A 25766-nucleotide genomic window follows, 5' to 3' on the forward strand; every position below is an offset into this window, starting at 1 on the left:
CAGGCCTCCCAACCCAAAGTTTGGTACAGATTTATTGATGGCATCTTCATGATCTGGACTCACAGTGAAGAAGAACTTCAGAATTTCCTCTCCAACCTCAATTCCTTTGGTTCCATCAGATTCACCTGGTCCTACTCCAAATCTCATGCCGCTTTCCTTGACGTTGACCTCCACCTGTCCAATGGCCAGCTTCACACGTCCGTCCACATCAAACCCATCAACAAGCAACAGTACCTGCATTATGACAGCTGCCACCCATTCCACAACAAACAGTCCCTTCCCTACAGCCTAGGTCTTCGTGGCAAACGAATCTGCTCCAGTCCGGAATCCCTGAACCATTATACCAACAACCTGACAACAGCTTTCGCATCTCGCAACTACCCTCCCGACCTGGTACAGAAGCAAATAACCAGAGCCACTTCCTCATCCCCTCGAACCCAGAATCCCCCACAGAAGAACCACAAAAGTGCCCCACTTGTGACAGGATACTTTCCGGGACTGGACCAGACTCTGAATGTGGCTCTCCAGCAGGGATATGACTTCCTCAAATCCTGCCCTGAAATGAGATCCATCCTTCATGAAATCCTCCCCACTCCACCAACAGTGTCTTTCCGCCGTCCACCTAACCTTCGTAACCTCTTAGTTCATCCCTATGAAATCCCCAAACCACCTTCCCTACCCTCTGGCTCCTATCCTTGTAACCGCCCCTGGTGTAAAACCTGTCCCATGCACCCTCCCACCACCACCTACTCCAGTCCTGTAACCCGGAAGGTGTACACGATCAAAGGCAGAGCCACATGTGAAAGCACCCACGTGATTTACCAACTGACCTGCCTACACTGTGATGCATTCTATGTGGGAATGACCAGCAACAAACTGTCCATTCGCATGAATGGACACAGGCAGACAGTGTTTGTTGGTAATGAGGATCACCCTGTGGCTAAACATGCCTTGGTGCACGGCCAGCACATCTTGGCACAGTGTTACACCATCCGGGTTATCTGGATACTTCCCACCAACACCAACCTATCCAAACTCCGGAGATGGGAACTTGCTCTTCAATATATCCTCTCTTCCCGTTACCCACCAGGCCTCAATCTCCGCTAATCTCAAGTTGCCGCCACTCATACCTCACCTGTCATTCAACATCATCTTTGCCTCTTCACTTTCGCCTCGACTGACATCTCTGCCCAAACTCTTTGTCTTTAAATATGTCTGCTTGTGTCTGTATATGTGTGGATGGATATGTGCGTGTGGGCGAGTGTATACCTGTCCTTTTTTCCCCTTAAGGTAAGTCTTTCCGCTCCCGGGATTGGAATGACTCCTTACCCTCTCCCTTAAAACCCACATCCTTTCGTCTTTCCCTCTCCTTCCCCTCTTTCCTGATGAGGCAACCGTTTGTTGCGAAAGCTTGAATTTTGTGTGTGTGTTTGTGTGTCTATCGACCTGCCAGCGCTTTCGTTCGGTAAGTCACATCATCTTTGTTTTTAGATATATTTTTCCCACGTGGAATGTTTCCCTATATATATAAGGATGATGTGACTTACCGAACGAAAGCGCTGGCAGGTCTATATATATATCCTGCTCTTTCTGCATTAAGAAACCAACATACATAGAAGACAAATACTGGACTACCAATGCTTGACATGTAAGTTTTAGAGGAAGAAATGGAAATGGAAGTGCAATGGATGATTGTAATGTGGCATGCTTTTATCAAGTACTCAAGCTGCTTGGCAACTTCCAATTCTGCAGAGATAAGTGCAATTTTCTCGTTTAGAAGACAAGAGTCTACAGATTTTCAAATACAGTCTTGAAAATGAACTATGGTATGTCTGCTTTACAGTCAGTTTAAGATTAACTATTAACAGGCCAATCTGGTGAATTCTTTGTTTCACCAATTGTCTGCTCTTTCACTGTCTCTACAAAGCGTACAAACCAAACCTCTTAATGAAGCCACTGATGCAATTACAAATTACAAGATTTGTATGTATCAGCTAATACATAATATCCCATAGAAGTTTTTGTCAAATCTGAACATGAAATGTGAGGATGGATAACAAATCTTTAATAAAGCAGTTACAAATTTTGGGTATCTATCCTCTACTACCATCACTGTTGACATTAGCAAAAAAAAACAACCATATATCCTATAAATTATGGGATTGAACATAAAGCAGTGGGAAGCAGGACAGCAATGTGTGATGTTGACGTTCTTGGACGAAGAATCGGAAGAGGGAAGAAAAATATAGCACTTTGCTTTATGTTTTAGGAGAGGGACTACAATGAGCACTCAACTTCTTAATTTATAACAATCACAATTATTCTGAAAAATGAAGTAATGCAAATTAAACAACCACTCGAGTTGCATACTGTTTTACTGAGAGGTCAGTTCAAGTTAGTAGTTAATTACATCAGGTTTCATGAGGTGTTGTAACTGCAATACATTTCTCCCTCAAGGGCAGTTCTTTCTGAAAAATAAGTTGATACAGGAACACACTACTGACTAACGCAGGTTCAAACCAGTTACGGAACTGTGGAAGGAATGCATAATTATTAATAAGCACAAGTAGCCCATCAACAACAGGGAAAGAAATTTATTTCTGCCACTATTTGTGTGACTGTCATCTCTGTGTGTGGATTAACTTCTCTTCTCTTCCTGATGTTTATAATTTCCTTGCTGTGCCCATTTTGCATTACTATTTTCAACTGCCAAACATTTAGTTTTACAAGCTGCAGATTTATTTCTGTTGCTGTTCGATTCCTATAATAAATCTGGCCTTTCCAGCCTTCTCCAATGCAATTTGTACAATTTCCCCTTTGCAGTGCTTATAAAAGGCAGATTTCTTGTGGAATTTTCACGTGACACCTCAAATTTTACTATGCTCTACCATTCGTATCACCCTTTCCCAGAGTTGTGTTTAAGTGTTCCGGGTAATAACTAACAAACATTCCAATGCAGCTATTCCAGTTTCTGCTTCTAATACTGTAAATTTATCTTTACCACAGTTTCAAAATTACTGTCAGATGGGATCACTGCTTGAGAAACTATATCATACAGTCCTTTCCAAGAGGCTGAAACAAAATTGATGCCAAACAAAGAAACAGATTCCTTAAAGTCTGCTCAACAGAAAAATCATGAGACGATATTAATTACACCATATTTGACAGCAAAGAGTTCCAAGCTCTACCGAAGTTATCAAGTATATACCAAATTTGACAATACAGAACTCAATTCTCTGCAGTACAGTTAGAATCTGTCAAAGCAGCAGGAATATGTCATATAAAAAGATACCAAGTGCTTTTTGTACATATATCAACACTTTCCATAATGTAGCTACTACATACTTCTTTCTATTTCTCCTTTCTACGTGCTCTGCTTCCATGCCGGAAAATGACTGCAGTATATCATTCCTTTTCTGTAAACAGAAAAGAAAAGAAAAATTATTGTTTGTAGTTTACTACACATAATGAAGTGACAGAGAGAGAGAGAGAGAGAGAGAGAGAGAGAGAGAGAGAGAGAGAGACTGGGAAGGAGGGTGGGGGGGGGGGGGAGGCGGCAGTCAGAGGATGCTGTTTCTACTTCTTTACCTGCAGCTTACTGCTGGCATTCTCTTCATATTATGTATTTACTGTCCTGTACACTACACTGGCAGCTTAGTATTGACAAACCACATACTATATAAAATTGTTGTACACTCCTCTCTAATTCTGCTGCAGATAATTACTTTCAACTGTGATTATTGTGCTTAAGCTCTGCTGATTAAAAGTATCTGGAATAAAAAGTGTACTATAGTCTTGCTTGTTCAGTGTATATATGATGGGAAGTTCATTTTACAACAACATCCAACACTTATGCATACATTCCATTTTCTGTATGATCATATTTTGACTTTCAACAATGAAGGGCAGTCTACAACATAAATTGTAAGAGGTGGAGAAAATCTAAAAGGTGCTCTCTTACACTGTTTCAAAATGTAACAGACTTTTGCAACAAATAATATCTTTAATAAGCAACAAATACTGAAAATTTAAGATTTCCCTGATCCATCTTTCTTCATGACTGGTATTCCTCTCAGGCTCACATCTTTTTTATTTATATATTTTTCACTTTCCTACATATTTTGTACTTGTATCAGTTCTCCTCTGCTTCCTTTACAAAATATTTCCTTCCCTCAAAACAGTTAAAAGCCAGCCCTAGACTCAAACCCAGACTACTGTCGGTTAAAACCTGTGTGAGCAACTATGCCACCTGAGTGTACCTCACAAAAGCATCAAGTTGTCACTGATTCTGCACTCCCTATTCCTTCTCATTTCTCCTCTGCTTGTCACTTACATTCTCTTTTTCCTCCATCATTTTTCCTTTTTATAAGTGCTTAAATACTCTACACCACACACTTACATTAACCTTATCTTAGCTATTCTCCCTTTATCGCTGTTCTCAGTTTTTATAGTCTTGGCTTGCTGCGGTATTAACTCACTATAAATCCTTTGCTCTTTGAATTCATTGCTCTGTCATAGAAAATAATTTCTGTCCCATCCAACAAGGTTCAAATCTGTTCCAGTAGCATATTTATTCTGTCCATTTTTTCCATTGTCATTTACTCTTTTACAATTTTTTCACAGTCTCTTAATAAAACACAGCATGATGTTTAAAACAAAGCTGCATGAATCTAATACATAAATATCACTTCTTCCCTTTCTACACAAAACACACTGCTTACATATTCAAGGGCAAACCACATTTTGTTAATTCACTGTCATGGCTCTATACCAATTTTTTTTTTGTTTTAAGCAAGGAGAGAAACTAACTTCAACAACGCCAATTACATGTTTAAGGAAATACAATTGGACTGTCCTCTGTTTCTATTCCATCTTCCTGCAAGAGTGATTTAACAGAGAAAACTATGAGTACTTGGCAAATCTGACATTAGGGGTTGTGTAAATAAGGGACTGAGATGGTTGTACAAATAAACAAATAAGAAGGGTGTGAATAAGTTACAAGTTAGCCAAAAATAAACAGTAAACTGGAAGGCTTCGGCTACCATATTACATTACACTACAAAACAATTTTTCGTACAAGGTAGGCCACAGTGACTAGAAAATATGGTAATAAGATGAAAAAGCAACTAAGATGTACAAAATAACAATGAAACCACACACACACACACACACACACACACACACACACACACACACACACACAGAGAGAGAGAGAGAGAGAGAGAGAGAGAGAGAGAGAGAGAGATTACAATTATATTCTGTAGCAATTCACTCTTCAGTGACAGTATTTCAGTTTAGATGATTTATTATAATCTTTCCTCCTAAATAATACTCGTCTTAGAACACAGGGGAGAAAAGTTAATAGATCACACACAATGGAGTATTTTGTATCTGTCACATCTTAAGTCATCAATATGATAATCTTATGAAAATAACCATGCTTCTGGAGGACAACTAATACCTATGAAACTTACAAATGGAATCTCATTTTATTTTCAATTCCTTATCTGATACTAACTCATTCTTGCATTAAAAAAGAACATTAGAAATGTGCAACTAACTTCTATATTTCAAATGAATCAGAAGCCAAAACGAGAAAAAAGGTTAATATTAATAACAGTCTTAGATTGCACAGTGTTCTTCATTAACTCAAGAACAATGTGTTTCTCCCGTGAATGGAATCGTCAGGTTATCTGGAAATATAAACAGAGGACGAAATTACAATTAACCTAAGGTGGTCCTATTCTGGACTACTACATCAGCAAAGTTATATATGATAACTTGTCCAAAAAATTTTAATGTTACTGCCACGAGGCATGTGTCAATCACAGGTACAGTATCAAATGGAACAAACACAGACCTGAGAAAAAACACCAGGAACAGGGAGAAAGCAGAATTACCTCATGAGCATTGATGACAACAGTCATAGTAGTGCAGAATAAGACCACATGCACAAGCTGCAAATATGATCCCAGACCAAAACTGGCACTGGAGCCATGTACACACGGAGCATCAAAAGAGCACAAGCAAAGTGTTGGGCTAGGGGTAATGACAAGCGCTATGCGCCACTCTAAGTGAGGGTGCAGTGCAACAACAGCAAAATAATAATAAAATAATAATGAACAGATTAACAAACAAATGTAAAACCATATTAGAATAAAAATGCAAGTATATGTAGTTCACTATGTATAAGATTGAAAACTATGAATGGAGGTATAAACAGAAAGGCTCACAGGCGCAAGTGCAGTACAATAAAAATGAAATTCATGGAAGAAATAATAAATGAAAGGACTGACAATAAATATAAAGCTAAAATGAAACAACAAAAATAAAATGAAACAATGAAAATATAAATAAATACAATAAAATGCATTTACTTAACAATGGAATTGGTTGTAAAGAACAAGAGACACTCAAAAGTCTTCTTTAAAAATGGGAAACATGGATTTGTAAAGACTTGATTTTTACTGGTTCAAGTGATCATTAAGCAACATATCCTTCTTAATGTATGAATGTTAAACTATTTTAATCTTTTCAAAAAGGTTGAGTCTCTTCCCCTTCAGATATGTGGTGTAAAGCCCTTGGGTTCCCCAAGTGTTGATGGAAGGTGGACATTGGATTTGAGAAGTTTTGTGAAGGTGGAATTATATTTAACTTCCCCCTTCCTTGTGAGTAAATGTTCCTGAAATGTAGTTTAAAAGCCCTCCCTCTCTGGTCACTGCAAGCTGCCTAACATTCACAGCATTCCGTTTCATACATGCAAGAAGCAGTATCTTATTGGGAACACCCACTGTGAATATAATGATATTAAATTTTGTTACAGCAGGTAAACTTTATCCTTATATGTGATGTTTTTATGGAACAATTTATCCTTATATTTTGACCCCAAAAAAGGTAAACTAGAGCACGACACACACTACCTTGGAAAATTCGCAATTCTGTGGTACATGGTCAAGTGCCCAGCATTACTACTAGCCCAATACATTGCTCATGCTCTTTCCGTTCACGTGCACGCTCTGTGTGTATGCAAATGGGCCTCCAGCACCGTTCTGATCTGGGGCCATATTCACATCTTGTGTGCATGGTCATGTTCTGCAATGCCATGACTGTTGTCACCACTGATTGTGAGGTAACTCTGCTCTCATTTTCTCCTTCTTCATCTACAGCTATACTCTGCAAACCACTGTGAAGTGCATGGCAGAGGGTACATACCAGTGAACCAGTTATTAACGTTACTTCCCATTCCATTCAAATATGGAGGATGGGAAGAACGAGTGACTGAACACCTATGTGCGTGCTGTAATTATTTCAATTTGGTCCTCACGATTGCAAAGTGAGCGCTACGTAGGAGGTTGCAGAATTTTCACAGAATCATCATTTAAAGCCGATTCGGGGAACTTTGTTACAGACTTTCTCAGGATGGTTTACATCTGTTTTCCACAGTCTGCCACTTCAGTTTCTCCAGCACCTCTCTGACAGTCTTTTTACGTGTCACACAAACCTGTGACCACTCATGCTGCCCTTATCTGTGTATGTTCAATATCCCCTGTTAGTCCCATTTGGTACAGTTGAGCAATAATCTAGAATGGTTTCTATGAGCGTTTTGTAATGAATACAGTTTGTAGATTGATTACACTTCCCCAGCATTCTACCAATAAAGTGAAGTCTACCATCTGCTTTACCCACAACTGAGCCAATGTGATCGTTCCATTTCAAATTCCTAAAAAGTGTTATACCCAGATCTTTGTACGAGTTGACATTTCCATTATGAGTCGCTGATATTATAGTCATAGGATACCACATTTTTTCATTTTATGAAGCGTAAAATTGTACATTTCTGAACATCTAAAGCAAGTTGCACATCTTGCAAAACTTTGAAAATGTTATAAAGATCTGACTAAATATTCATACAACTTCTTTCAGACAGTACTTCATTACACATAACTACATCTGTGAAATGTTTGAGGTTCTATTAATATTGTCCTCAAGGTCATTATTACACAAGATGAACAGCAAGGGTCCCAACAGACTTCCCTGGGGAACACCCGAAGTAACTTCTGCATCTGATGATGACTATCCATCCGAGATAACATGCTGGATTCTCTCTATTAGAAAGTCCTCAATCCAGTCATGAATTTCACTTGGTACTCCACACGACCAATCCTTTAACAATAAGCATAGGTATAGTTCCGAGTCAAACGCTTTTCAGAAATCAAGAAATACTGCATCTATCTGACTGCCTTGTAATGTAAATGAAGTGTTGGTGGGATTTCACATGAACAATGTTTTCAGAATAAATGTTGGATGGCAGGGAAGAGATCATTCTTCTCTAGATACTTCATTACGTTCGAGCTCAGAATATGTTCCAAGATATTACAACAAACCAATGTCAAGCAAAGTGGTCGGTACTTTCATGGATCACTTCTCTTACCCTGTAGTCAGGTGAAATTTGTCCTTTCTTCCTGGGCATGGATATTCGTTTGAGGGATCTGCGATACATTACAAATGGAAGAGGGGCTAACTCAAGACACAAATTCTATACATAATATGATAGGGGTTCCATTAGAACCTGGAACCTTGTTCAAATTTAATGATTTGAGCTGTTTCTCAAAACCACTGACACTAATAGTTATGTCATTATGTGGAGTACATTGGGGCAATTGTCCTGTGTCTTCCTTTGTAAAGGAACAATCAGATAATGGAAAATCGAGAATGGAATGTAACAATATTATGAAAACGGTAGTTGCTACAGCCTTCATCAAAAAAACACACACACACACACAAGCTCGCGCGTGCGCACACGCAAATTTTGTGTGTGTGTGTGTGTGTGTGTGTGTGTGTGTGTGTGTTTGTTTTTTGCCTAGTTTTGACCAAGGCCTTGTTGGCTGGTAGCTCACTTTCTGACAGTGTTTTTGTTGTATCTACTTGCGACTCAGCATCTCCACAATATGGCGAGTAGCAACTATCCTTTTTTAAAGGAACATCTGAAAACAGATTTACGCATTTCAGCTTGTGCTTGGCTATCCTCAACTCCAGTTCCTGTCTAATTCGCCAGGGATTGGACACTAACTTGGTGCCACTAGCAGCCTTTACATATGACCACAATTTCTTTGAGTTTTGTGAAAGATCATTTAATAATATTCCACCACTGAAGGCATCACACATAGCTAGCTTGATTGGCAAATATATTTCGTTCAGCATCTATCTATGACTATATACTTTGTTTTATACCTATTATGCAGTAGTCCCTCTTTCTTTATGTGTTTCTTTACAGTGACAGTATACCATGGTGGACCTCTCTCATTATAAACTGTCCTACAGGCTACATATCTATCCAGCATGTGGTCAACTATTTTTTTACCATGAGCCATAGTTCCTCTACACGGTCCTGCCCTGTGCTGATCTCACTTTTACAAGTCACCTACAAAATTCTCTCAACATGCCTGCTGAAAAGAACACAAGAGCAGCTGGAATGCCAAATTGGTGATTATCAAGCAGGCTTCCGCCCCGGTCGCTCATGCATAGAACAAATATTTAATTTAAAGACAATATTAAAACACAAAGCAATTAGAAATGCCCCCATAATTTGTACATCTGTAGATTTTAAGAAAGCCTATGACTCAATTGACCGGCAATCTTTGTTTAACATTTTAGAGGAACTTGGACTTGACTCCAAAACACTAAGGCTTATCAAAGAATCACTGACAGACACTGTATCTAAAGTTAAATTCAGGGGAGAAATCTCTGAACCTTTTCTCATAAAAACTGGAGTACGTCAAGGTGACGGGCTATCTCCACTTTTGTTTAATATAGTCCTGGATAAAGTCATTAAGGAATGGGAAAAAGAATTAAAAAATCAATCCTACTGGAAACCAATCCATCTTGGTTGAACCAAAGACAACGTGGAGATATCTTGTTTAGCATTCACGGACGACTTGGCCATACTTGCAGATGATGAAGAAATCGCCACCAAACAAATAGAGATCCTTAAGGAATGCGCGGATAAAGTAGGTTTACACATTTCGTTTCAAAAGAAAATTCCATATACACAGTTTGAACACAAAATATGGAAAAATAAATAGAGTAAAACATTTTAAATACCTAGGTGAAATTTTGGAGCCAACAGGAGGAGAGAAAGTTGCACAGAAGATCAGACAACAGAAAATGAAGAGAGCATATGGTATGACACATGAAATATACAATAAAAAATGCATCTCCTCGAACACAAAAATCAGACACTACTGCGCAGTAATTAAGCCAGCAGCACTATATGCTAGTGAAACGCTCACACTCCACACAAAATGTGATTTAGAAAAAATACTAAAAGAAGAACGAAAAATTATGAGAAAGATTTTAGGTCCAAAATTAACAGAAGGAGGATACCAGATACAATCAAGAAGAACCACAGAAACTATATCAAACCTGGCAGCAGACATAAGAAGGCGAAGATTAAAATTTTATGGACATGTCACTAGACTTCCCCCCACACGACTCACCAACAGAATTCTCACTTACATAGAAAAAGTCAAATCAACAACACCATGGATTAGCCAAGTAAAATTAGATTTACAAAAAGCAAATATTGAACTTAAAGATGTCAAAGATAGAAAAACTTTTAGAAATAAGGTGGAAAAGTGGAATGTATTGTCGGAGAAGGAAGCACTAAAGAGACCAGGAACAAAATGGACAGAAGAAAGAAAAAGAAAACATGGAGAACGAATGAAAGAAGTATGGAAGAAACGACGTCAGAAAGCTTTGCGTTATCCTTCTGGGTCCATTCGCAATAAGTGTGTGTGTATATATATATATATATATATATATATATATATATATATATATATATATATATATATATATTAGAGGGAAACATTCCACGTAGGAAAAATATATCTAAAAACAAAGATGATGTGACTTACCAAATGAAAGTGCTGGCAGGCCGAGAGACACACAAACGAACACAAAAATACACACAAAATTCAAGCTTTCGCAACAAACTGTTGCCTCATCAGCAAAGAGGGGAAGGAGAGGGAAAGACGAAAGGATGTGGGTTTTAAGGGAGAGGGTAAGGAGTCATTCCAATCCTGGGAGCGGAAAGACTTACCTTAGGGGGAAAAAAGGACAGGTATACACTCGCACACACGCACATATCCATCCACACATATACAGACACAAGCAGACATATTTAAAGACAAAGGGTTTGGGCAGAGATGTAAGTATATATAGGCGGGATAAAATTGTATAGCAGATTACGGTAAAAAGGAGAAGGTGAATACAAAGTGAAACTACTGGCAAAAACAGAAAGAGAAAATAAGACGACAGAAAAGATTTCGAAATGCAACAGTGATAATAACAAACGTAATTGTTGGGTTCAAATTACTGATATCAATATAATAGAGGGAAACATTCCACGTGGGAAAAATATATCTAAAAACAAAGATGATGTGACTTACCGAACGAAAGCGCTGGCAGGTCGATAGACACACAAACACACACACAAAATTCAAGCTTTCGCAACAAACTGTTGCCTCATCAGGAAAGAGGGGAAGGAGAGGGAAAGATGAAAGGATGTGGGTTTTAAGGGAGAGGGTAAGGAGTCATTCCAATCCCGGGAGCGGAAAGACTTACCTTGGGGGAAAAAAGGACAGGTATACACTCGCACACACGCACATATCCATCCACACATATACAGACACAGCAGACATATTTAAAGACAAAGGGTTTGGGCAGAGATGTAAGTATATATAGGCGGGATAAAATTGTATAGCAGATTACGGTAAAAAGGAGAAGGTGAATACAAAGTGAAACTACTGGCAAAAACAGAAAGAGAAAATAAGACAACAGAAAAGATTTCGAAATGCAACAGTGACAATAACAAACGTAATGATATACACTTACATTTTCCATAAAAATATCACTGCTATCAATTTCAGGTTTGAACTAGCTTTCCATACCTAGCATTATATGAGCTTCACTGCTTTTCAGGAGCACGTTGCAGTCTGGTACTTTGTTGTGAATGCTTCAGCTCTTAACCACTAGGATTTTAATGCTCTCAGCTGTGGGAGGCCCTTGTTTTGATTTTACATTGATACCCCTGTTTCCTGTAGCTATCATTGCCAGGAATGGATGGTGAGTTGCCTAATCATCTAAAAACTCCTTGTGTGCACCCCATACACATTTAGATATATGGGTAGCAACTTTTGATGTGTGGTGCATACCTAACCCATTTAGAGGGACACTATAGTTCTCAACCCTGTGGTGTAAGTACAGGAAGTCGAAACCTAGCTTGTCATGGAACCCTTGAAGTCTCTGGTTCATTCTCGCTATCTGACTCAAAACCAAGTTCTGGTGACAATGCCACAAATTCTGAGCTCCACTGAAACTCCACGTGCAAGGCTGGTCTTCTCAACCTTCTGCACCAGTTGCTGGAATGATCAAAAAAAAATGGCTCTGAGCACTATGGGACTTAACTTCTGAGGTCACCAGTCCCCTAGAACTTAGAACTACTTAAACCTAACTAACCTAAAGACACCACACACATCCATGCCCGAGGCAAGATTCGAACCTGCGACTGTAGCGGTTGCGCGGTTCCAGACTGTAGTGCCTAGAACTGCTCAGCGGAATGATCCAAGTATGACCTCGGAGCCCAGATAACTGGTACCATTTGTTCGAATGTGCACCACAAATTGTGTTACTTGCACCCTATTCCCTCAATAGCTGCCTCTTCACCATGTTGAATGAGGCCCCCAGGCATATACACTCAATGCACCTGGTATCCTTTCCTGTCTCTTGCTGCCATTTCTCTAAGGAGTACTATCATTCTCCATTCGTTTGAACTGCTGACAATTACAATACTGGCGATTAAAATTGCTACACCACGAAGATGACATGCTACAGACGCGAAATATAAGATGTTGTGATATGCAAATGATTAGCTTTTCAGAGCATTCACACAAGGTTGACGCCGGTGGCAACACCTACAACGTGCTGACTTGAGGAATGTTTCCAACCAATTTCTCATACACAAACAGCAGTTGACCGGCGTTGCTTCGTGAAACGTCGTTGTGATGCCTCCTCGTGTAAGGAGGAGAAATGCGTACAATCAAGTTTCCGACATTGATAAAGGTCAGATTGTACCCTATCATGACTGTGGTTTATCGTATCCCGACATTGCTGCTCGCGTTGGTCGAGATCCAATGACTGTTAGCAGAAAATGGAATTGGTGGGTTCAGGAGTGTAATACGGAATGCCGTGCTGGATCCCAACGGCCTCGTATCACTAGCAGTCGAGATGACAGGCATCTTATTCACATGGCTGTAACGGATCGTGCAGCCACGTCTCGATCCCTGCGTCAACAGATGGGGACGTTTGCAAGACAACAACCATTTGCACGAACAGTACGACAAAGTTTGTTGCAGCATGGACTATCAGCTCGCATCAGAGACAGGAGCGCATGCAATGGTATACTCAACGATGAACCTGGGTGCGTGAATGGCGAAAAGTCATTTTTTCGGATGAATTCAGGTTCTTTTTACAGCATCATGATGGTCGCATCTGTGTTTGGCGACATCGCGGTGAACGCACATTGGAAGCGTGTATTCGTCATCGCCATACTGGCGTATCACCCAGCATGGGGTGCCATTAGTTACACGTCTCGGTCAGCTCTTGTTCGCATTGACGGCACTTTGAATAGTGGACGTTACATTTCAGATGTGTTATGACCTGTGGCTCTACCCTTCTTTCGATCTCTGAGAAACCCTACATTTCAGCACGATAACACACGACGCCATGTTGCAGGTCCTGTACGGGCCTTTCTGGATACAGAAAATGTTTGACTGCTGCCCTGGCCAGCACATTCTCCAGATCTCTCACCAACTGAAAACGTCTGGTCAATGGTGGCCGAGCAACTGGCTCGTCACAATATGCCAGTCACCACTCTTACCGAGCGAGGTGGCAAAGTGGTTAGCACACTGGACTCGCATTCGGGAGGACGACGGTTCAATCCCGTCTCCAGCCATCCTGATTTAGGTTTTCCGTGATTTCCCTAAATCGTTTCAGGCAAATGCCGGGATGGCTCCTTTGAAAGGGCACAGCCGATTTCCTTCCCACTCCTTCCCTAACCCGAGCTTGCGCTCTGTCTCTAATGACCTCGTTGTCGACGGGACGTTAAACACGAACCACCACCACCATCACTACTCTTGATGAACTGTGGTACCGTGTTGAAGCTGCATGGGCAGCTGTACCTGTACATGCCATCCAAGCTCTGTTTGACTCAATGCCCAGGCGTTTCAAGGCCATTATTACGGCCAGAGGTGGTTGTTCTGAGTACTGATTTCTCAGGATCTATGCACCCAAATTGTGTGAAAATTTAGTCACATGTCAGTTCTAGTATAATATATTTGTCCAATGAATACCCGTTTATCATCTGCATTTCTTCTTGGTGTAGCAGTTTTAATTGCCAGTAGGGTAATAGATCTTACCCTTTTGTGTTTGTCTTCTCTTGTCACCAAACAAAACATGTTTCCCCAAAACAGGTGATGTACATAGCACATCAAACTTGTCGGTTAGGGGGATCAGTATAACACCCTGAGTCCTTCCTCATCCTCATCCACTCTGTACAGGACGCCTGGACCTACCATTGAAACACCACTCACAGTCAAGCGGACGGTTAATGACAGATTCTGTACTTTCTGCAGAGGAGTCACGATCCACATGAGAAGAGAGTACTTTAGGTACCTTTGGTACCATTATCACAGGTACACAACTCTCAGGAGCTCCTCCAATACACCAATTAGCAACAGCTGCCGATCGTTTGACAGTATTCACGGAGATCTGCATTTGATTATGAATGTGAACCACTTCACCCTATTTTCGAGAACAGCATTCTCAGTTGGGTTACATTTTAGCTGGTGCAACGTATTATAGCACAGTGAACCAATAACTTTAAATTAAGCCTGTTACCAACTCAATCTATTGCGCTACAAAATTACTAATTCGCTATAAGAATTGAAGCAAGTACAAAAAATTAGACTTCTATTGGGGGCGTGGGGGGGGGGGGGGGGGGGGGACAGGCTGTCAAATTTTTTGAAGTCACTAATGATGTTGAAAATAGTGTTATTGATGATATATGTAGATATTATATACTTCTCTCAAAATGAAAACTAGATGTAACACAATATGTTATTTACTATATCTGCTACAGTAACTAAATCACAAACGTCAATTTACTACAATTTAGATTATTCTCAAAAATGCACATCTACTTGCATTGATATACAATGAAATTCAGAGTGATCTATTCTTTGGCAGTAACTGTAAATCACAAATGCTGATTTGCTGTGAAATAAGTTATCTAAAACACTCATACGAGTAAGTTACAAAAATATAGTTTTGTAAGCATCCAAAAATCCTCAAAAACTTTTCATGTAATCACACCATTAAATTAGAAAACAATTTTATCGAATGAGGACAGGCCTACTGTTCTCAAAAATCGTAAATAAGCACAAACAAGTTTATGCCTACAATTGACAACAACAGTACGAATTAATCATGGCACTTGCGAATGTCTGAAATTTCACAATATACTATAATACAAACAGGTACTGATACATAAATGAAAGATTATGCAGAAGTGACATGAAAAGCAAAAATTTAAATCTAGAAGTTCAAATCAACGCACGAATCTTGCACACATGGTCTCACACAAAGGAAAATTCCGAAGTCAGAATTTACATATAAAGAAATGTGCAGATTGCAGGGATTTTTACTTAGCTGTTTCTGTGCCAACTTCTACACTAATGTGTCACAGAAGAACACTGCAGCTTGAGTTTATCTCTGTCAAAAATGACAAAATGTGTGACATCTGTTCTCTACTGATCCCTGTTCCTGGTGTTTTTCTCAGAGCCATATGATGAACACCATGGTCTTGGTACTGCCATGTGGCCACTTGGAGCCAAGTCCTCTTGCTGTCTAGAGCCCAGTCGTTTTGCAAATACCACTGCCAGCAGTCATGTATATTGGGTACATTGCTGCCAAGTCTCTGCAGTACAACCGAAGGAACGCCCAGCTTCTCATAGCTGTATTACACAACCTTGTTCAAACTCAGTGAGGTGCTGATAATGGTGTCTTTGTTGCTCTAAAGGCATTTTTGACTAATGCCAACTCACCATGTCCAATCTCAAAGGTAATTAACGCTCATGACCATTACAGTATGTGTTTAAACCAAACCTGATTTGCATCCTCATACTGGCACTGCTAGCACCAGTCTCGTGTGACTGGCATGAAATTTCAATAAACATTATTTTTCAGATGTAGAAACACATCTATGAACTTTCGTGTATTTTGCACAACTTCTTCGTGTTGCGATCTTCCCCCTCCCCCAAATCAGTGTATTAGCCATAGTAAGTTTGTTGTGTCGCCACACTACGATGGAATAGAGTAATTTTCAGAAAAAAAAGGGTTACGGAATATCAGCAAAAGTCAATAGCAGCTCAAATTTTTCTCGATAAACACAATAAGTTAAAACTGTGTGCCCGACCGAGACACGAACTCGGGACCTTTGCCTTTCGCGGGCAAGTGCACACAGTTTTAATCTGCCAGGAAGTTTCATATCAGTGCACACTCCGCTGCAGAGTGAAAATCTCATTCTGGAGACAATAAGTTAACATTGACTATAATATGGATCCTACAAATTTCTCAGTTGCTATTCATATACTCACTGTGATGTCAACAGTAGAGCGAGATAAAATACTTACAAGCATAATCAAAAACACTAAGAAAAATATTGGCCACTCAGTAGGTGAACATTAAACTAACAATTTTCCACATCCATATATACTTGCCATCTGTATTCATTGGTCTCTTCAAACCAGTAAAACAAGACTTTTACCTAACAGATAATGATTATTTTGAACAACTTTTCCAATGATGTTAGACTTTTGTGACTCATGTTTCCATTCAATGAAATTATGAAACCATCAAAACTACATGGAATTTCAGCCACTATGTAAATAAAAACAAGCTTCTGTCCAACTTCAACTTTGATAGTTTTGTAATTTCATTAAACCATCAGAGGGTGCTGCCTATTGCCATTCGGCATGCTGGATTTGAGTAAATCAGATTCCATTTTATGTCCATCTCTGCTGATATTGTATAAAAATGGGAAATGAAATCTGAACAATAATATTTCAACAACATTTTGAAGAACATTTGGGAGAGCTTTTTGAAGCAATGTAATACCTTCCCAATTATGAATTGAATAACCAATGTGAACGAGATGATTCAGAAAGAATATCACTTTAAAATATACATAATGTAGGTTAAAGTAAATGAAAACCTCAATACCTTAAGGAGTTCTGTTCAGTGCAATTGACAAGTTGCTCCATTCATGTAATTAAAACAGGCATCATCTACAAATTAAAACAGAAAATAAAGGCTGATTTGACCAATTTGCAAATATTTTTCCCTGAGGAGTGCCACTGGCTAGTAAAAACATATCCAAGTTATCAAAAATTCCACAATTCACATAAATGTATTACAGCTACTTTATTAGAATACAAAAGAAACCACTCGGCTCTAATTATGTAATGACACCCAAACATTTTGCTTATTTGTAACTACATTCACTTTAGAGGAATCACTTCAATACTTCAAAAATCTGAGTATGGTGACAAATAATTTTTATGTCAACTGACTAACAATGTCAAACATGGAATTTTGATAATGTAATATAAACAAATAGATTTAAAAAAATCTACTCACCAAGAGGGGCCAAGAGAACCCAAACACAAAAGGATTTAACTTTTACAAGCTTTCAGAGCTCCTTCTTCTGGTAGAAGAGTTGAAGACAAAGGAAGAGGGGTGAAGGAAAAGGACTGGAGAGGTTTAGCGACTTAAGGGGTAGAATTCAGGAAACTCGGCCAGAAATGCGGGTCAGGGGAGACTTACTGCATGGATGACACGTAAAGACCAATTGATTGTTTGGGACTGCACCGGATGAGATTTAAAAACCTGCGAGCTTAAAAGTGGAAGACAGGGTAATATGCAAGAGAGATTACTACTACAGTATTGGGCGCAAATTAAGATGACTGAAAAGCTAAGTGCATTATATCTAAGAGAGGTGGGACGGCAAAAAAATAGACAAGTCATAAAATGAAAGATACAGAAAACTAAAATGGAATGAAGAAAGGAGTGGCTACAGTGAAGAGATGCCGAGCCTAAAGGAATTAACGTAAATTAAGCCCAGGTGGGTGGCGAGAAACGAGGACATATTGTAGTGCTATTTTCCACCTACGGGGTTATGAGAAACTAGTGTCTGGGGGGAAGAATCCAGATGGTGCGTGTGATGGAACAGGCACTGAGGTAATGACTGTCATTTTGTACAGCATGCCCTGCAACAGGATATTTTATGTTGTCTGTATACATCCTCTGCCTATACCCATTCATCCTTACTGATAGCTGGGTGGTAGTCATGCTGATGTAAAAGGCCAAACAGTGTTTACATAAAAGCTGGTATATGATGTGCCATTTCTCAGGTGGCTCTCTCTTTGATAGTATATTTTTTGCCTGTTACAGGGCAGAAATAGGTGGTGGCAGGAGGGTGCACAGGGCAAGACTTGCAGCGAGGACTCTCACAGCGGTAGGAACCATTGGGTATGGAGATGTATGCAGAAGGAGCATAGGGTCTGACAAGGATATTGTGGAGATTGCGAGGACGACAGAAAGCTATTCTAGGTGTGATGCGCAAAATCTGACAGAATGGATCTCATTTCAGAGCATGAATTTAGGAAGTCATGGCCTTGTCAAAGTAGCTGATTAATATATTCAAGACCAGGATAATACTGGGTGACAATGTGGTCTACTCTGATGTTTTTTTGGAGGGATCAGCTGTTGTGGTTGGCAGGAGAGCCAACACCGTGTTACTAGAGGAGGCCGAAATGCACGCGTTTTAGCTCACGCAGACTGGCATGAGGTCTGGAACAGGACAAGGAAATTAGAATTTAGAAAAACGGACGTAGCTGGTGGAATACTTAACTTTAACCCATTAATGATGAACGTCGCTCTTGACGGTACATGATTTACAATATCAATAGTAACTGAATATGGCGCCTTGCTAGGTCGTAGCAAATGATGTAGCTGAAGACTATTCTAAACTATCGTCTCGGCAAATGAGAGCGTATTTTGTCAGTGAACCATCGCTAGCAAAGTCGGTTGTACAACTGGGGCGAGTGCTAGGAAGTCTCTCTAGACCTGCCGTGTGGCAGCACTCGGTCTGCAACCACTGATAGTGGCGACACGCGAGACCGACGTATACTACCGGTCCGCGGCCGATTTAAAGGCTACCATCTAACAAGTGTGGTGTCTGGCGGTGACACCACATCAGCAGTACGAGGATTGGATGTGATGGCCTGGGAAATCTACTTTTGAACTAGGCTAAAATCAAACAATGGAAAATCCAGGATGGAATGTAACGCTATTAAGAGAAGGAAAGTTTGCTTCTCACCATATAGTGAAGATGGTGAGTCGCAGATAGGCACAACTAGGCTATTAGGATAATTTACATCCAGTAAAGGCTGAAGTAAGAGTGGTGGTGTACTGCTGTAAAGACTCAGTATCTGAACAAATACACTTGCCTCAAATGCCAAGGCTGTATGAGAGGAAACATTTGACATGGAAAGGATGGCAAGTTTGTTAGTAGGTTTGATGTGGATGGAAGTGTCAAGCTTGTCTTCAGTGAGGATGATATAAACATCAAGGAAAATGGTATGGGATTCGGAATAGGACTATGTTAAATTTAACTGGGAGAAAGTATACAGAGGGATTTTAACAGGTCAGCCTCACTATGAGTCCATATGGCAAAGATGTCATCAATGTATCTAAACCAAACCAGGGGCTGAAGGCTAATGGATCCCAGGAAAGCTTCCTCCAAGTGACCCATGGAAAGGTTGGTGTAGGAAGTAGCCATCCATGTCTACCCCTCAAAAGTGCAGTAATTGTTGGTAAGTATAAAGTTGATGAAGGTGCATAAGAAAGATGTCATAGGTTTGGAATCAGGTGGGCACTGACTGAGGAAATGTTTAGCAGCAGACAGACTATGTACATAAGTGGTGATGGTATAGAAGGAGCAAGGTGTGTAGTGGGAGTAGGACACACACAGATTTCAGACAATCTAGGAAATGGTTGGTATCTTTAATACAACAGGGAAGTCTTTGTGCTATGCTTTGCAGACATTGATCGACTAAGGCAGGTATAAGTTCGGTAGGTGCTTTGAAGCTGGTAACTACAGAATGGCCAGGATGGTTGGGTTTGTGGATCTTAGGAAGAAGGTAAAATGTGGGAGTGCATGGTTTGGGTGGGGTAAGAAGTTCTATGGATTGAGGTGTAAGCCCTTGTGATGGGCCTGAGGTTTTTAAGAGACACTGCAGGTCAGTTTGAATCACAGGGATGTGATACTGATGGCAGATGCTTTATGTGGAGGTGTCAGACAGCTGGCATAGACCTTCACTAACATACTCCTGTAAGAAACTTCCTGGCAGATTAAAACTGTGTGCCCGACCGAGACTCGAACTCGGGTTCGAGTCTCGGTCGGGCACACAGTTTTAATCTGCCAGGAAGTTTCATATCAGCGCACACTCCACTGCAGAGTGAAAATCTCATTCTGGATACTCCTGTAAGTCAAGCACCACAGTTGTAGATACTTTGTATGCTGGGAGGATAATGATGGGGTCATCAGCTTTCAGGGAACATAGGGCCTGGAGATCTGCAGAGGACAGGTTACGGCCATTTTGTAGGGACCTGAGGAAAGGTTGTGAAGCAATGCTGGATGTGAGGAATTCTTTATAAATTTGTAAGGGATGATTCTGAGGTAGTGGTGGTGGATCAAGTTGGAACCGTGGTCGGAACTGTTCAAGGCAGGGTTCAGTGTCAGGTTTGCTGCTTGAATGGTTTTGGGACTGGGTTGCAAAGTGATATTTCCAGTTGACACTAAGTGTAAAAGAAAGTAGGTCCTTCACGAAAGCAGCATGGTTTAAGGCTGAAAGTGATACCCTTAGATAATAAAGATAATTCATAATTCACCAAAAGGGGGGGGGGGGTTGTAGAGAGGTTGAGAACACTGTACTGGTCTGCTAGGCAATGGTGAAGGCTGTGGGATATTGAGGAGGCTGGCCAAGCTCGGTTTGCAGAAGAGGAGTGGTGGTTGATGGTGTGGCTGTCTAGGAAGCTGCAGTGGGACAAGAAGGGGAACATTATTGTTGAGGTACTTTAAGAGAAGGTGAGATAGCTTTTTGAGGTTAAGTCTGGCAAGTTGTTGCAGTCTGAAGTTGGCTTGGCAGATGATACACTCCAAAGAAACATGAGGGGCAGATAACTGCAAGATTTTGTAGAAGGCGAGAAGTCTAGTGGAGTGGAAATTGGCAAATGAGGCAAAATGGTCACAGATTAGTCGGGTATGTGCAAAAGACTGCTGTATTTGAAACTGTAACAGGTGGTGTGGAGTAGGATTACATCCAGAAATAGGAACTTTCAAAGTCAGGCCTTTGGGTGTAACTCCAAGGGACAAGCAGGTTTCCAGAAACAGAATTTGGGACCTTAATTTCGGCAGTGCAGAGGCATGTATTTGAAAATAACATGTAATATTTGATGGAATTCACCATGACAAGAGATGACAGTTTGGAGTGATAGAAATGGTGGGAGTGGCATAAATGGGAGGCAGAGGGTGGAAAAAGATACAAACGGAAGAAAAGTAGGGAAAAAAATTCAGAAAAATCAGAAAATTTTGCACGAAAATTGTGAGAACGGGCAATGGTTAACAAAAGGCATGAGTAGACAAGAACTTCTCACCACAAGAGTGGTCTATATGATCTGAAAAAATGATATGGGAGGTGGTAGGAGGGGTGGGGGGGGGGGGGGGCAAGGGCGGGCAAGGGGGTGGGGGTGGGGAAATAGCCAAAGTCGTGAAAGGAGACAAAATTTTAAAAACTGGTCAAACAGAAAGAGAAAGTCACAGGAGATAATGTAAACTACTTTGCTTGGAAAACAAAGTAATGTAGGAGATGGTAGTAAAAGTCAATCAGAGTGGTTTGGTGAAAAACAAACACACAAAAATGTGAAACAACTGCGTAAACAGAGTAAGTGGAGGCTAGGAAAGAAAATAGCAGTCAAATTTTAAAGAGGCAAAGTGTTGATAAATCCGGGTGGCACAGGTAAATAAACGATTGGAATACTAGCATAAAATGTAGAAAACAGACAATAGCTTGAACAAGACAGATAACAACTAAGACGGAAAAGAGGACTACATAAGAAGGAATGATGGCTACAAGGGCTAATATAAAAATGAAAATAGTCGATTAGTGACAATGTATGTAGATGATCCAAAAGCCTTCAGCTCCCGGTTTGGTTTACATACATTGATGACATCTTTGCCATATGGACTCACGTTGAGAATGACCTGTTAAAAATTCCTGGAATCTCTTAATACCTTCTCCCAATTAAATTTCACATGATCCTATTCTGAATTCCCTGCCATTTTCCCTGATGTTTATCTCATCCTCACCGAAGGCTAGCTACACACTTCCATCCACATCAAACCTACTAACTAACAACAGTAATATATATATATATATATATATATATATATATAAAAAGAAAGATGATGAGACTTACCAAACAAAAGCGCTGGCAGGTCGATAGACACACAAACAAACACAAATATACACACAAAATTCAAGCTTTCGCAACAAACTGTTGCCTCATCAGGAAAGAGGGAAGGAGAGGGAAAGACGAAAGGATGTCTGCTTGTGTCTGTCTGTATGTGTGGATGGATACGTGTGTGTGTGTGCGCGAGTGTATACCTGTCCTTTTTTCCCCCTAAGGTAAGTCTTTCCGCTCCCGGGATTGGAATGACTCCTTACCCTCTCCCTTAAAACCCACATCCTTTCGTCTTTCCCTCTCCTTCCCTCTTTCCTGATGAGGCAACAGTTTGTTGCGAAAGCTTGAATTTTGTGTGTATATTTGTGTTTGTTTGTGTGTCTATCGACCTGCCAGCGCTTTTGTTTGGTAAGTCTCATCATCTTTCTTTTTAGATATATTTTTTCCACGTGGAATGTTTCCCTCTGTTATATATATATATATATATATATATATATATATATAAAGAAAGATGATGAGACTTACCAAACAAAAGGGCTGGCAGGTCGATAGACACACAAACAAACACAAATATACACACAAAATTCAAGCTTTCGCAACAAACTGTTGCCTCATCAGGAAAGAGGGAAGGAGAGGGAAAGACGAAAGGATGTGGGTTTTAAGGGAGAGGGTAAGGAGTCATTCCAATCCCGGGAGCGGAAAGACTTACCTTAGGGGGAAAAAAGGACAGGTATACACTCGCACACACACACATATCCATCCACACATACAGACACAAGCAGACATATTTAAAGACAAAGAGTTTGGGCAGAGATGTCAGTCGAGGTGGAAGAGTAGAGGCAAAGAAGTTGTCGAGAGACAGGTGAGGTATGAGTGGCGGCAACTAGAAATTAGCGGAGATTGAGGCCTGGCGGATAACGAGAAGAGAGGATATACTGAAGGGCAAGTTCCCATCTCCGGAGTTCGGATAGGTTGGTGTTGGTGGGAAGTATCCAGATAACCCGGACGGTGTAACACTGTGCCAAGATGTGCTGGCTGTGCACCAAGGCATGTTTAGCCACAGGGTGATCCTCATTACCAACAAACACTGTCTGCCTGTGTCCATTCATGCGAATGGACAGTTTGTTGCTGGTCATTCCCACATAGAATGCATCACAGTGTAGGCAGGTCAGTTGGTAAATCACGTGGGTGCTTTCACACGTGGCTCTGCCTTTGATCGTGTACACCTTCCGGGTTACAGGACTGGAGTAGGTGGTGGTGGGAGGGTGCATGGGACAGGTTTTGCACCGGGGGCGGTTACAAGGATAGGAGCCAGAGGGTAGGGAAGGTGGTTTGGGGATTTCATAGGGATGAACTAACAGGTTCCGAAGGTTAGGTGGACGGCGGAAAGACACTCTTGGCGGAGTGGGGAGGATTTCATGAAGGATGGATCTCATTTCAGGGCAGGATTTGAGGAAGTCGTATCCCTGCTGGAGAGCCACATTCAGAGTCTGGTCCAGTCCCGGAAAGTATCCTGTCACAAGTGGGGAACTTTTGTGGTTCTTCTGTGGGGGATTCTGGGTTTGAGGGGATGAGGAAGTGGCTCTGGTTATTTGCTTCTGTACCAGGCCGGGAGGGTAGTTGCGGGATGCGAAAGCTGTTGTCAGGTTGTTGGTGTAATGGTTCAGGGATTCCGGACTGGAGCAGATTCGTTTGCCACGAAGACCTAGGCTGTAGGGAAGGGACCGTTTGATGTGGAATGGGTGGCAGCTGTCATAATGGAGGTACTGTTGCTTGTTGGTGGGTTTGATGTGGACGGACGTGTGAAGTTGGCCATTGGACAGGTGGAGGTCAACGTCAAGGAAAGTGGCATGGGATTTGGAGTAGGACCAGGTGAATCTGATGGAACCAAAGGAGTTGAGGTTGGAGAGGAAATTCTGGAGTTCTTCTTCACTGTGAGTCCAGATCATGAAGATGTCATCAATAAATCTGTACCAAACTTTGGGTTGGCAGACCTGGGTAACCAAGAAGGCTTCCTCTAAGCGACCCATGAATAGGTTGGCGTACGAGGGGGCCATCCTGGTACCCATGGCTGTTCCCTTTAATTGTTGGTATGTCTGGCCTTCAAAAGTGAAGAAGTTGTGGGTCAGGATGAAGCTGGCTAAGGTAATGAGGAAAGAGGTTTTAGGTAGGGTGGCAGGTGATCGGCGTGAAAGGAAATGCTCCATCGCAGCGAGGCCCTGGACGTGCGGAATATTTGTGTATAAGGAAGTGGCATCAATGGTTACAAGGATGGTTTCCAGGGGTAACAGATTGGGTAAGGATTCCAGGCGTTCAAGGAAGTGGTTGGTGTCTTTGATGAAGGATGGGAGACTGCATGTAATGGGTTGAAGGTGTTGATCTACGTAGGCAGAGATACGTTCTGTGGGGGCTTGGTAACCAGCTACAATGGGGCGGCCGGGATGATTGGGTTTGTGGATTTTAGGAAGAAGGTAGAAGGTTGGGGTGCGGGGTGTCGGTGGGGTCAGGAGGTTGATGGAGTCAGGTGAAAGGTTTTGCAGGGGGCCTAAGGTTCTGAGGATTCCTTGAAGCTCCGCCTGGACATCGGGAATGGGGTTACCTTGGCAAACTTTGTATGTGGTGTTGTCTGAAAGCTGACGCAGTCCCTCAGCCACATACTCCCGACGATCAAGTACCACGGTCGTGGAACACTTGTCCGCAGGAAGAATGACGATGGATCGGTCAGCCTTCAGATCACGGATAGCCTGGGCTTCAGCAGTGGTGATGTTGGGTGTAGGACTAAGGTTTTTTAAGAAGGATTGAGATGCAAGGCTGGAAGTCAGAAATTCCTGGAAGGTTTGGAGAGGGTGATTTTGAGGAAGAGGAGGTGGGTCCCGCTGTGACGGAGGACGGAACTGTTCCAGGCAGGGTTCAATTTGGATGGTGTCTTGGGGAGTTGGATCATTAGGAGTAGGATTAGGATCATTTTTCTTCGTGGCAAAGTGATATTTCCAGCAGAGAGTACGGGTGTAGGACAGTAAATCTTTGACGAGGGCTGTTTGGTTGAATCTGGGAGTGGGGCTGAAGGTGAGGCCTTTGGATAGGACAGAGGTTTCGGATTGGGAGAGAGGTTTGGAGGAAAG

General features: G+C 41.2%; 1 protein-coding gene across 3 annotated transcripts in view; it reads right to left on the minus strand.

Annotated features, from left to right (window-relative positions):
• LOC126260095 (oocyte zinc finger protein XlCOF6-like) overlaps positions 1-25766 on the minus strand; it is a 186082-nt gene that overhangs the window by 8012 nt on the left and 152304 nt on the right. For all 3 annotated transcript variants that reach the window (XM_049957319.1, XM_049957318.1, XM_049957317.1), the window contains one exon: positions 3346-3416. In XM_049957319.1, coding sequence (XP_049813276.1) covers positions 3346-3416 — 71 coding nt within the window. The remainder of the gene's footprint in view (positions 1-3345; positions 3417-25766) is intronic.

The sequence above is a fragment of the Schistocerca nitens genome, chromosome 5 (genome assembly GCF_023898315.1).
Source record: "Schistocerca nitens isolate TAMUIC-IGC-003100 chromosome 5, iqSchNite1.1, whole genome shotgun sequence".
NCBI classification, from domain to species: Eukaryota; Metazoa; Arthropoda; class Insecta; order Orthoptera; family Acrididae; genus Schistocerca; species Schistocerca nitens.